The following is a 10,327-nucleotide window of genomic DNA, read 5'->3' on the forward strand; positions in this document are numbered from 1 at the left end:
GGGTGAGACGAAAAGTGTCGCTCTTTCACGGTTGTCATTAGTTACCACAAACACAAAGTAAAAAAAAACGGCTAGGCTATATTGTAAAAATTCATGAAAACACAAATGTGCTGTTTGGTCTTAATTTAAGGTTGGGCATGAGATTAAGTTTAGAATTAGATGTTAAGAAGATTAATTTTATAATGGGCGTGGTTTAGCCATAATTACAACGTTGTGGCTGTGGTAACTAGTAACGACCGTATTTTGTTATTAAGGCTAAACCCCGTCTATTTCTACAATTTATCTTCTTAAAATATGAATTGTAAACCTTAACCACACTGCTAACCTTATGCCTAACCCTCACCTTAGGAACAAAAAGCACATTTTTGTTTTCATTAATTTCTACAATATAGGCAATTACGACTTTGTGGCTGTGATAATTAGTGACAACCCTCTGGCCGGTAGGCAAATCGTGCATGCGTACAAATAAGACTTGTCAAAGCAAAGCACAACACAACACAACACAACACAACACAACCACAACTAATGTAAATGAATAGTCTTGATGTCAGTAATCCAGATATTTAATGGTTGAGATCCATGAATTATTAGGACAACATAGTAATCGTCCCATAAACAGATTGGATCTAAGTGTCTATATCTGTTTCTAGAAGCATCCTGCGCTTTCTACGGATTACAAAACGCGCGAAAAAAATCTAGTTTGATAAAGCGGTCATGGGGCATGAGAATCAGGTGACGGAGCACCACCAAAAGGCAGGACGTGAGGGTGAGAGGAAAAGTGTCGCTCTTTCACTGTTGTCACTAGTTACCACAGCAACAAAGTTAAAAACCGTCTAGGCTATATTGTAAAAATGCATGAAAACAGACATGTGCTGCTTGGTCTTAATTTAAGGGTTAAGCATATGATTTGGTTTAAAATGAGATTTTAAGAAGATACATTTTTATAAATGGGCGTGATTTAGCCATAATTATAACTTTGTGGCTGTGGTAACTAGTAACGACCATGAATCATTGGGCCATAAACAGATTTGATCTTGTGTCTATATCTGTTTCTAGAAGCATCCTGCGCTTTCTACGGATTACCAAATGCAAATTTTTTAAAATTAATTTCTGCAATAGAGCCAATTTTGAGTTTGTGGGTGTGGTAATTGATGGCAATTCTCTTTCACCCAGATCACCAGACACAACACTTTGGTTGAATATGTTCTGAGCAATAAAGTGCATAAAGTGGTTCAATGCACTTTATTGCTCAGAACATATTCAACCAAAGTGGTGTGTCTGGTGATCTGGGTGAAAGAGAATTGCCTGACACAACATATCACCTTAAAGGTGTAATAATCATAGGCCTATATTTGATCATTTTCCTATTGGCTGGGCTCAGTAGCCTAGGGCGTGGGGCCAGTAACCGAAAGGTTGCTAGATCAAATCCCTGAGCTGACAGGAATCTGTTGATCTGCCCCTGAACAAGACACTGAATTTGTTCTTACCTGACTTGCCTAGTTAAATAAATAAAATACTGCACAATGATGAACAGGCCTACATAAACTAATATAATTTTTTATTGAACTAGGCAAATCAGTTACGAACAAATTCTTATTTACAATGATGGCCTAGGAGCAGTGAGTTACCTGCCTTGTTCAGGGGTAGAATGACAGATTTTTACCTTGTCAGCTCCGGGATTCTATTTGGCAACCTTTCGGTTACTGACCCAACGCTCTAACCACTAGGCTACCTGCCTAACTGTGTTTAGCCTAGATGCTTTTAGTATATTATCTTATGTCTTGATTTAATAATGCTGTTTGTCAAAGTAGGCCAAATCAACCAACTTATTCTACACACAACACAAGTATAGGGCACATAGCTTTATAAGTTGGCCACATCTCCTTATAGCCTAAGTCATTTGGGCACTAGAACAAAGTGCATGGTTTTTATTTGCCCACCTGCATATGAATTTACAATGTGGATACCTGCCTACAGTAGTCTAGCTCTCTGATTTAAACCAAATATATTCCTCACAATTTTATATGACTAAATAACAGTAATAGAGTTGGTCCATGCTATGGGAATCCAATGTGGACGATTTTGACAGAATATAAATATCCGTAAACCCCCTCTTCAAATATCAAGTATTAATCGAGGTCAAAATGTTTAAAGTCCCGGCACAGGTGCTCTTCAAGTCTAGAGCTCAGTCCAGTTAAATTGTGGTCCGATGATGCTGATCTCACCCTGCAACATGGTCTCAGAGCATTTCGTATTATTATATATATAAATCCGAGGAATGCATGGGATGTATTAATTTGTGGATGTCTATCATCGATTTCTTATGATATGTTACGAATTACAATTGGTACAATATGTTACGAATTTACAAAACATATGACATGTTACAAATTCCAATTTGTTGTCGCTGGCTTTAGATAGGTGACTAACTCTGTTTAGGGGGTTATAAGCTTAGGAGTTAGGTTAAAGGGTTAAGTTTAGGGGAAAGGTTAGCTAACATGCTCAGTAGTTGTCAAGTAGCAAAAAAGTAGTAAGTAGTTGCTAATTAGTTAAAATGCTAAAGTTGTCCGTGATGGGATTTGAACAAACAACCTTTGGGTTGCTAGATGTTCCCGTTATTACAACCAACCACCCACTCTATCTTCTATAACCATACATATCAAATGTAACATATAGTAAATAGAGTATCCCAGATTTACGTTTATTATGTTACGTCTAGTCTATGAGACCAGTCTGCACGCGGGGAATTCCCGTATGGAAAGTGCCTTGTCATACCTCGGCCTTCCATTTCACCCTTTGGCGTCGCGTCCCACCCATTTGTTTACATTACCTTGCCTTTTGCGCACAATAACAGAAGGCGACTAGAGCTTTGTCATTTCGGACGGTGGACTTCCCCCCCGATGCCGAACCAAAATCTTGTGATTGGCTAGACCGAAGTATAAATATTACACCAGCCGTCGTATTCAGGTTCATACGCGGAACTGTACCCAGAACAGCGAGACGCACTGACAGCTACCTTACAGTGGATCCGGCCTTTAACATTTTAACTGCGCAACAATTTTTTTTTACAGCGAATTGGGCTGAAAGTAAGTCGTGAGAAGACTCGACTATGTCTATGACCGTGAAAGCCTATCTCCTTGGGAAGGAACACATGCCGAAAGAAATTCGTCGCTTTGCCGTCGACCAAGATGTTTCAACGAGTTTTGAGTATTTGAATCGAAAGGTTGTTGATGTTTTCTCAACACTGCGAAATGTCCCCTACCAAATGTTTTACAAAGGTAAGCCTATACTGTCAGTGTTTCATTATAGGCCTATGGTACAGTGTTTTCGATCGTGTTATTGTCGTCAATATTTCTGGCGGTAATTTTGTTGTAATATTCCATAACATCGCGCCCGACAAAGTAATTCACGACTACAGTAAAGTTATTGCGCACGTTACTACCTAGTTTACTTGAGTAGGCCTATCAACTGATTAATGTCGTGTCATAGGCCTAGACCAAAGTGCGTCAAGAAGTTAAGTGAAATAATCTGCTGACTGAAAGCTTCAATAACAGGAGTGAGTTTGACGAATAACAGTATAGATATCAAGATGACAATTTGTCTTTATGCACCCGAAGAAATCTGATAGAACTGGTACACAGAACATTATTGAAGTCTACATTTGACATTGCATTTCATAGGGAATGTCAGATCGAGAGTGAGCAGCAAATAGGCTCTGTTACATGTATGTCATACATGCAATGATGTATACCTGTACTACATTTCTGAGCTCGCCCTACCTGTAGGCCTACCATTAGTTCATAGTGGACTAATATATATAGATAAGATATATATATATCTCGGTAACTTAGCAACAGATGGCATTAACCCAGAAAAGAGAGAAATTCTGTAAGAGCTCTCCACCCAAACAGGGAATCTAGGTTAACCAAATTCATACAGTAGTATTATTGACTGGTACCACATCACTAAATTTGTTTTCCATATTGGGTATCAGGGTTGGGGTCAATTCTATTAAAACTCAGTCAAACCAGGAAATTAATTGTATTTCAATACATGACTTGAAATGAATGTATTGAAAACATTTGGGGATTTTCAATAACTGAACTGGAAATTGACAAATGTTGGTCTGCGCACAACACCTTTGTAACAACAGTATTCCCTTAACCTGTTTTAAATCAAATAAGCCAGTGAGGATAAGCTGTGGACAGATTTCCTTACTAGTGAACTCATACTGCTATTATCTAATCATCTGGCCTAGATAAGGAGCTGACAGCAAACAATGGCTTGTGAAACACGTGAGGAGATCAGTGTGTGAAAGCGTATTATCTTTTTTCTTTCCCTTGTACCCAGACGAGGACGGTGACATGATTGCCTTCTCCACCGACGATGAGCTCATCATGGGCCTCACCTGCATCAAGGACGACACCTTCCGCCTCTTCATCAAGGGTGAGTCTTTTGTGATCAAAGATGGTGCATTTTCATATATAATATATAAAGATTAATCCATCTGGTATTAATGTGTAATGCACCAAGTCATCATTACCACTATTATAATGATATAGCATTCTCATTGTTACTGAAACATTGTAGTTATTAACACCTACCCGCATATCCTTTTTTTCTTTCCCTTACAGAGAAGAAGGAGCACAGGCGCGAGTTCCCTGCTTTTGCTTTCCCGGGCGGTGTCCCTCCTTTCGCCTTCCCCCCTCACCCTGGAGCACCCCATATGGGGCCCCCTCCACCCCATGGCCCACCACCTCATGGTCATGGCCCTCACGGGCCCCCCATGGTGCACCCCAACGTGACCTGTGATGAATGCGAGGGCCCGGTGGCAGGGACCCGTTTCAAGTGCACTGTGTGCTCCAACTACGACCTATGCTCCCCGTGCCAGGCCAAGGGGCTCCACAAGGAGCATGTCCTCCTACCCATCTGGCACCCCTTCAACAACACATTTGAGGTGAGACACATGTTTATTTCTTGTGTTTTAAAGTGGATATTCTTGCAGATACACATCTGAGCAATTTAAAACTCCATTGGAATTGGGAGGGGGGGACATATCTGTGTGGTTAGGGAGAGAAAAATGGCCTCTATACTTTGATCTTGTTCTTCTACACAGTGGTTCCCTCGTGGGAAGTGGATGCGGAAGATGAGACACTGCATGTGGGCTCAGGCCCAAAGCCAGGCCCAGCCTGGTCCCTCTGGGTCCCAGCCTGGTCCATCTGGGTCCCAGCCAGGCCAGGCGGCCCCCGAAGACAGTCAGCCATCCTCTGATGCCTCATCTGCTTCCTCCCAGCAGTCCCAGGCCAATATGGATTACCTAAAGAACATTGGAGAAGGGGTGGCAGCCATGCTTAGCCCACTGGGTAAGACCAAGTGAAAAGTGCCATATAAAAAAGTAATTTATCAATCCATTATTAGAAATCTACTGACTACTCTAAATTTGAAAGAACTGAAATTGCTTACTTACCTCTCCATGTTGCCTGCAGGTATCGATGTGGATATTGACGTGGAGCACGAGGGGAAGAGGACCAAGGTGATGACCCCCAACCCGACCCCATCCAGGTCAGGAGGTCACCCCGGTGCTAGGAGTGACAACGGGACAGGGGGGTCTGAGGGAGCAGGGGCAAACGAGGGAGACATGGAGGTGGACGAACTGAGCAGCCTGGGGAGCGCCAGTGGTTTGGCTAAGGTATGACACGCTGCTTTACAGCTTAATTACTTGAAAGTTAACAAATCTGTTTCATTTTAATTAATGATACTTCATCAGTTAATGGTGAAGAATAACATTGCCTGTCAGATGGTGTGTGTTGTTAAATGATGTATCTCTCTATATGTGCAGGGTGGTAAAGACGCTGGGGGCAGTGGTGACGAGGAATGGACTCACGTGACCTCCAAGGAGGTGGACCCCTCTACTGGAGAGCTCCAGTCTCTCAGGGTGGGTCAGGAGGGCTCACTGGAAGCCCTAGGGTCCCTCACCCCTTCCCAGGGTCCCTCACAGGAACCACTGAAGTCCCTCACTCTCGCTGAGGCCGCAGCCTACCCCCACTTGCCTCAAGGTACGATAGTTTGAGAATTCTCATATCCTCCATCCCTAGTATTAATTGTAGTGATTCCTTATCCTCCTTGCTAGTAGTAACCACTTCAGTCAGTGGTAGTTATATCCTGAGTTGTGGTTTCAGTTAGGGATAGGTGTCATAGTTGTGACATACAACTATTTACACATTTTACAAAGTCACAACATATTTTCCCATGAGGTGCCCTTGATTGTTCAATATCCCTAATAGGTAACACCAGAAGTGAGAAAAGAGTGATGTGAGAAGGTGATAATACAGACAGGTTCTTATATCCCTGACTACACCTGGTACAGTAGTATTGACTAGTAGAAGTTACTTACATCAGCGTTTGACCCTCCACTGTGTCCAGATGCAGACCCACGCCTGGTGGAGTCGCTGTCCCAGATGCTGTCCATGGGCTTCACAGACGAGGGTGGCTGGCTCACCCGTCTTCTCCACACCAAGGACTGTGACGTTGGGGCCGCCCTGGACACCATCCACTACTCCAAACCCCCCCAGAAGTAAAGGGGCCTAAACAAAGAACCCTGAGGCACACCACTCCATCCTCTTATCATAGCCATTTCACCAATACTGCCTTCTCTTCTGTCCCCCTAATCTATTTCACAGCTCTCTGGCAATTAGTACCTCAAGCAATAATAGTCTATTAGATCTGAATATGTAATGGGAAATCTCTTGCTCTTTTAAGATATCTTGTACTGACACTTAAGTATAAAGGATTTACTAATCAGGTATTTATCGTAATGATAATGACTTTCTATAACCGTTAACAGATGCATGGGTTCATTTTTAAATTGTATTGAAAAAAAGCAGTAAAAAATGTTAACCAACATATAGTATCAGAATATTAACTCGAGCTAGTACCAAGCAAGTTGTCAATTAATCAAGTTATGATTCTTACACATTACTTAGTGTTATTATTGCCAGACGTATAAACTGTCATGTCCATTATCGGTGTCAACAGCATCAAGTGAAGGGTGTGAATCATGACTGTGTAACACTGAAAACATTTCTCTCCCTGTCAAGACCAAATAAAATACTTCTGCAAAGAAACTGTATTGTCATTGGATTTTCATAGTTTAATCATTTATTGCAACCATGAACTATTAGACAAAATCCAGAGATTAATGCGTTAAATGTTAATTACAAAACATTCAGACTTGTTTAGAGTAGGCCACTTCGTCTATAGATGCACAAAAAGAGCACCCATTACATGGCTTTTAAAATGTGTCATCAAAGTCGTCATCCGTGTAGAAAATGGTCCCCAGAGAGAGGGTGCATGGGTGCTTGGTGGGCGGGGGCTGATGACAGACTGGTGCTTTGACCTCCTCAGGTAACGTCATATGGGCAGGACCTCCTTCGCTATAGGATGCCTCCCCAAATCCACAACGGGGGGTAGTCGACTTCAGCCTATCAAATGTCTTTCTGGTGTTCCTCCCCAGAAAACCACTACCCCCACCTAGCCCAGCCAATTTGGAAAAACCACTACAGGCCGGTTGTCCAAAAGGGTTCTGGTTTTTGAGCACCACATTAGGAACATTTGAGAACATTGAACCAGTGGTTTGGAACTCATCCATATGCATTGTACTACCACTCCAGTTGGTCTCATCTTCCTCAGGAGAGGCAGTAAGGAACTGGGCCCATTTGGAGGTCTGTGACACTGCAGTACCCGAGGATCCAGAAGGTTGCGAGGTCGTCGCTGCATTTGCTCTGTAGGGGACTGAGGTTGAAGAGGGTTTGCTGCTGGTAGTTGAGGGTGGTTCAATTACAGTAGGGGGTTTGCTGTAAGCCAGGACTGGTGGTCTGCAGGGAGCTGACTGTTTGGGAGACCACTGTACAGGGGCCAATGAGCTTTTGTGTTGTGGTGTCTGTGGTAAAAAGCAAACCAGAAAAAGCATATTAGTTAGTACAGACTGCTTGGACATGTGCTGGTATGAATTAGCTTTAGCTGCTTACATTAGCCGACTTCCCTTTCGTCCTCCAGCCTTGTGTAGGAGGCATGGTGTCCTCTTCTCCACTGTGATATCCCCTCCCCTCATTCTCCCCTCGACCTCTCTTCCTCTTTCTGTTGGCCCACATTAATAATCCATGCTGTCACAAATACCTATGCTCAATCTAAACACAGAGTCTGTCATACAGTGAAGGTTTAGAAGTTATTTTTACAGAAAATAAACAATCACATTGAAGTGGACTGAATGGTCAACTTTGACAATGATGAGTGGTGCTGTTGGTTTCTCAGGTGTGTTTTAGAATGGTGGCCAATTGATCCTCGGATGACCCTGTCAGATGACACTGGTGTTATTGAGAATCAGGAGGGTGTAGACAACAGTGGGTTGTCAACATGTAGGCCACTGTTTAGGCACAAACTTGTACAGACATAACAAAATAATTAGCCTGACATGAGTCATGGGCATACCTGACATTTATGTTGCCTTGGAGATGGTTTCTGTCCATGTAAACATTCTCCTCTTCCTCAGCTTCTTCTTGACCCGCCCCTTCATCGCTCACCTGCAGGTATTTACCCCAGCGACTCCCATTAGCCTCTTCTGCCTACAGGAATACAATTATTAATTTACTGGTATTTTGAATGGTAAACAATGTTTTCTTATGATATTCAATGGACAACATGGATTATTGGTTAGGGCTGCTGCCCTAAAACTGCATGTTCAGTTTGTGCCCAACTGCCCATGCCTACATTCAATTGACTGTGTCAAATACATTTGTTTGTGTCCCAAAAAAGTGATGGGCAATAACAATGGTGGGAACTCACAATCTGGTTACAACACTCCTGAGCTTTTTCTACAACCTCTTCTTCAGCCACATCATCCACCTCCTCCCTATCACAAATAATAAAGAAAGAGATATAGCATGATATAGTTCATTTAAGCACACATTTTGCACCTCATCTGGAAGTTAAGCTAGGGGGAAATGACATACAGGGCATATGTGGATCCAAGTCTTCACACAACACCCAAACAGGAGTGGCAGTGTATACAGATAAATACATTCCACAGTAATAATCTTTTGACTTCCATTTCCGCCTAGGCCTATTTAAATTCAGTAATGCAAATCATAGGGCTGAAATGGGATGCTCTGTACGCTGCTTGCTTGCTTCCTTCCTGCCAGGGTGGAGTAGACAGTGTTGAGAGTGATGCTATTTTTTCCTCCAACATGTAAATATCAGAAGAGTTACCATCGTGACCAGGCTCTCTGGTCCTGCTCTTCAAGTATCTCTCCACGCCTGGCATTGGCCTTCTGAACATGACGTCTGCAATCCACTCCAGAGCCACGACCAAACTCCTGGAAAGGTTACATAATAGACACGTAGGCCTTGTTCGAGAGCATCAAAACCGTGATTTATCATGGGTAAGTTGTGACTGACTTACAAATAATAATGAGTCATTATTTATGATTATTTGTATATCAGTCACTCACCGGCTGCAATGTCGAACAAACCCATTATTATTATATTTATTTTTACAAATACTTTACTTGTTGTGGTTCGAACAAATCATTAGCTGGCTTACCTTAATGACCGACTGCTTTTCCCCACACAGCTTGCAGTTCCATTTTTTGCTCTTTTTAACCTGCAATTAAGTGCGCAAATTTGTTTACACGTGCAAAGCAAGTTTGAAGATAGCTAGCTAACAGGTTAGCAACATTGCTAACTAGAAAGATAGCTCCTTCTACAACTAGCAAACTTAAGTTACCTGTTGCACTTGGTAGGTTTGGCAAGAACAGCATCTTAGGACATGAAATTCCTGAACCATGTTCCTTGTTTTAGTTGTAGTAGCTAGCTAAAAACGACTAGTTTGAGATTTTGCCGGGAATGTTTTGAAAAACTATCGAATGAGGAAACGTGACGTCATACGTCAGGTACGAAAGAAAATGTTGTATTGGTCACATACACGTATTTAGCGGACGTTTTTGCTGGTGTTGCGAAACGCTTGCATTCCTAGTTACAACCGTGCAGTCGTACATAGGAGCTTGAAGCAGAACTACCATATGTCGGCGCCATTTTATTGGAGCAGAACACAATCAACTATATTGAGCGCCCTCTGGCATTGGCTTAAGTGCAGTTATTAAATGGACGCAAGCATGAAGATATAGTACTATGTTGTTCAATTAAGCAATAAGGCCCATAGCCATGGTATATTGGCCATATGCCACCAACCCCCGAGTAGCCTTATTGCTATTATAAACTGGTTACCAACGTAATTAGGCCAGTAAAAATACATGTTTTATCATATATAATG

The 10,327-nt window shown here is 42.2% G+C and overlaps 2 protein-coding genes across 5 annotated transcripts; one reads left to right on the forward strand and one right to left on the reverse strand.

The window, feature by feature from the left end:
• The first annotated feature begins 474 nt into the window (after nucleotides 1-474).
• sqstm1 (sequestosome 1) lies at nucleotides 475-7,124 on the forward strand. 2 transcript variants are annotated; one of them, XM_090219762.1, is made up of 7 exons: nucleotides 475-766; nucleotides 4,351-4,446; nucleotides 4,635-4,957; nucleotides 5,117-5,363; nucleotides 5,487-5,689; nucleotides 5,840-6,056; nucleotides 6,424-7,124. In XM_090219762.1, exons 1-7 carry the CDS (start codon nucleotides 715-717, stop codon nucleotides 6,576-6,578), a joined length of 1,293 nt encoding a protein of 430 aa, XP_090075888.1. In that variant the 5' UTR covers nucleotides 475-714; the 3' UTR covers nucleotides 6,579-7,124. The 2 variants fall into 2 exon arrangements, with proteins under 2 accessions (XP_090075888.1, XP_021439759.2); XM_021584084.3 differs by lacking the exon at nucleotides 475-766 and adding an exon at nucleotides 2,723-3,278.
• An 11-nt stretch (nucleotides 7,125-7,135) lies between these two features.
• Nucleotides 7,136-10,119, reverse strand: mrnip (MRN complex interacting protein). Of its 3 annotated transcripts, none has more exons than XM_021584085.3 (7): nucleotides 9,782-10,119; nucleotides 9,599-9,658; nucleotides 9,265-9,371; nucleotides 8,842-8,908; nucleotides 8,488-8,621; nucleotides 8,028-8,136; nucleotides 7,136-7,939 (listed from the first exon to the last, which is right to left on the reverse strand). In XM_021584085.3, the coding sequence occupies exons 1-7, from the start codon at nucleotides 9,839-9,841 to the stop codon at nucleotides 7,292-7,294; spliced, it is 1,185 nt and encodes a 394-aa protein (XP_021439760.3). In that variant the 5' UTR covers nucleotides 9,842-10,119; the 3' UTR covers nucleotides 7,136-7,291. The 3 variants fall into 3 exon arrangements, with proteins under 3 accessions (XP_021439760.3, XP_090075889.1, XP_090075890.1); XM_090219763.1 differs by having other exon boundaries at nucleotides 8,028-8,130; nucleotides 9,782-10,117; XM_090219764.1 differs by lacking the exons at nucleotides 7,136-7,939; nucleotides 8,028-8,136 and adding an exon at nucleotides 8,143-8,350 and having other exon boundaries at nucleotides 9,782-10,117.
• Between the last annotated feature and the right edge of the window lie 208 nt (nucleotides 10,120-10,327).

This window comes from Oncorhynchus mykiss, chromosome 25, assembly GCF_057628025.1.
Source record: "Oncorhynchus mykiss isolate SJ-2025 chromosome 25, ASM5762802v1, whole genome shotgun sequence".
Taxonomy (NCBI): Eukaryota; Metazoa; Chordata; class Actinopteri; order Salmoniformes; family Salmonidae; genus Oncorhynchus; species Oncorhynchus mykiss.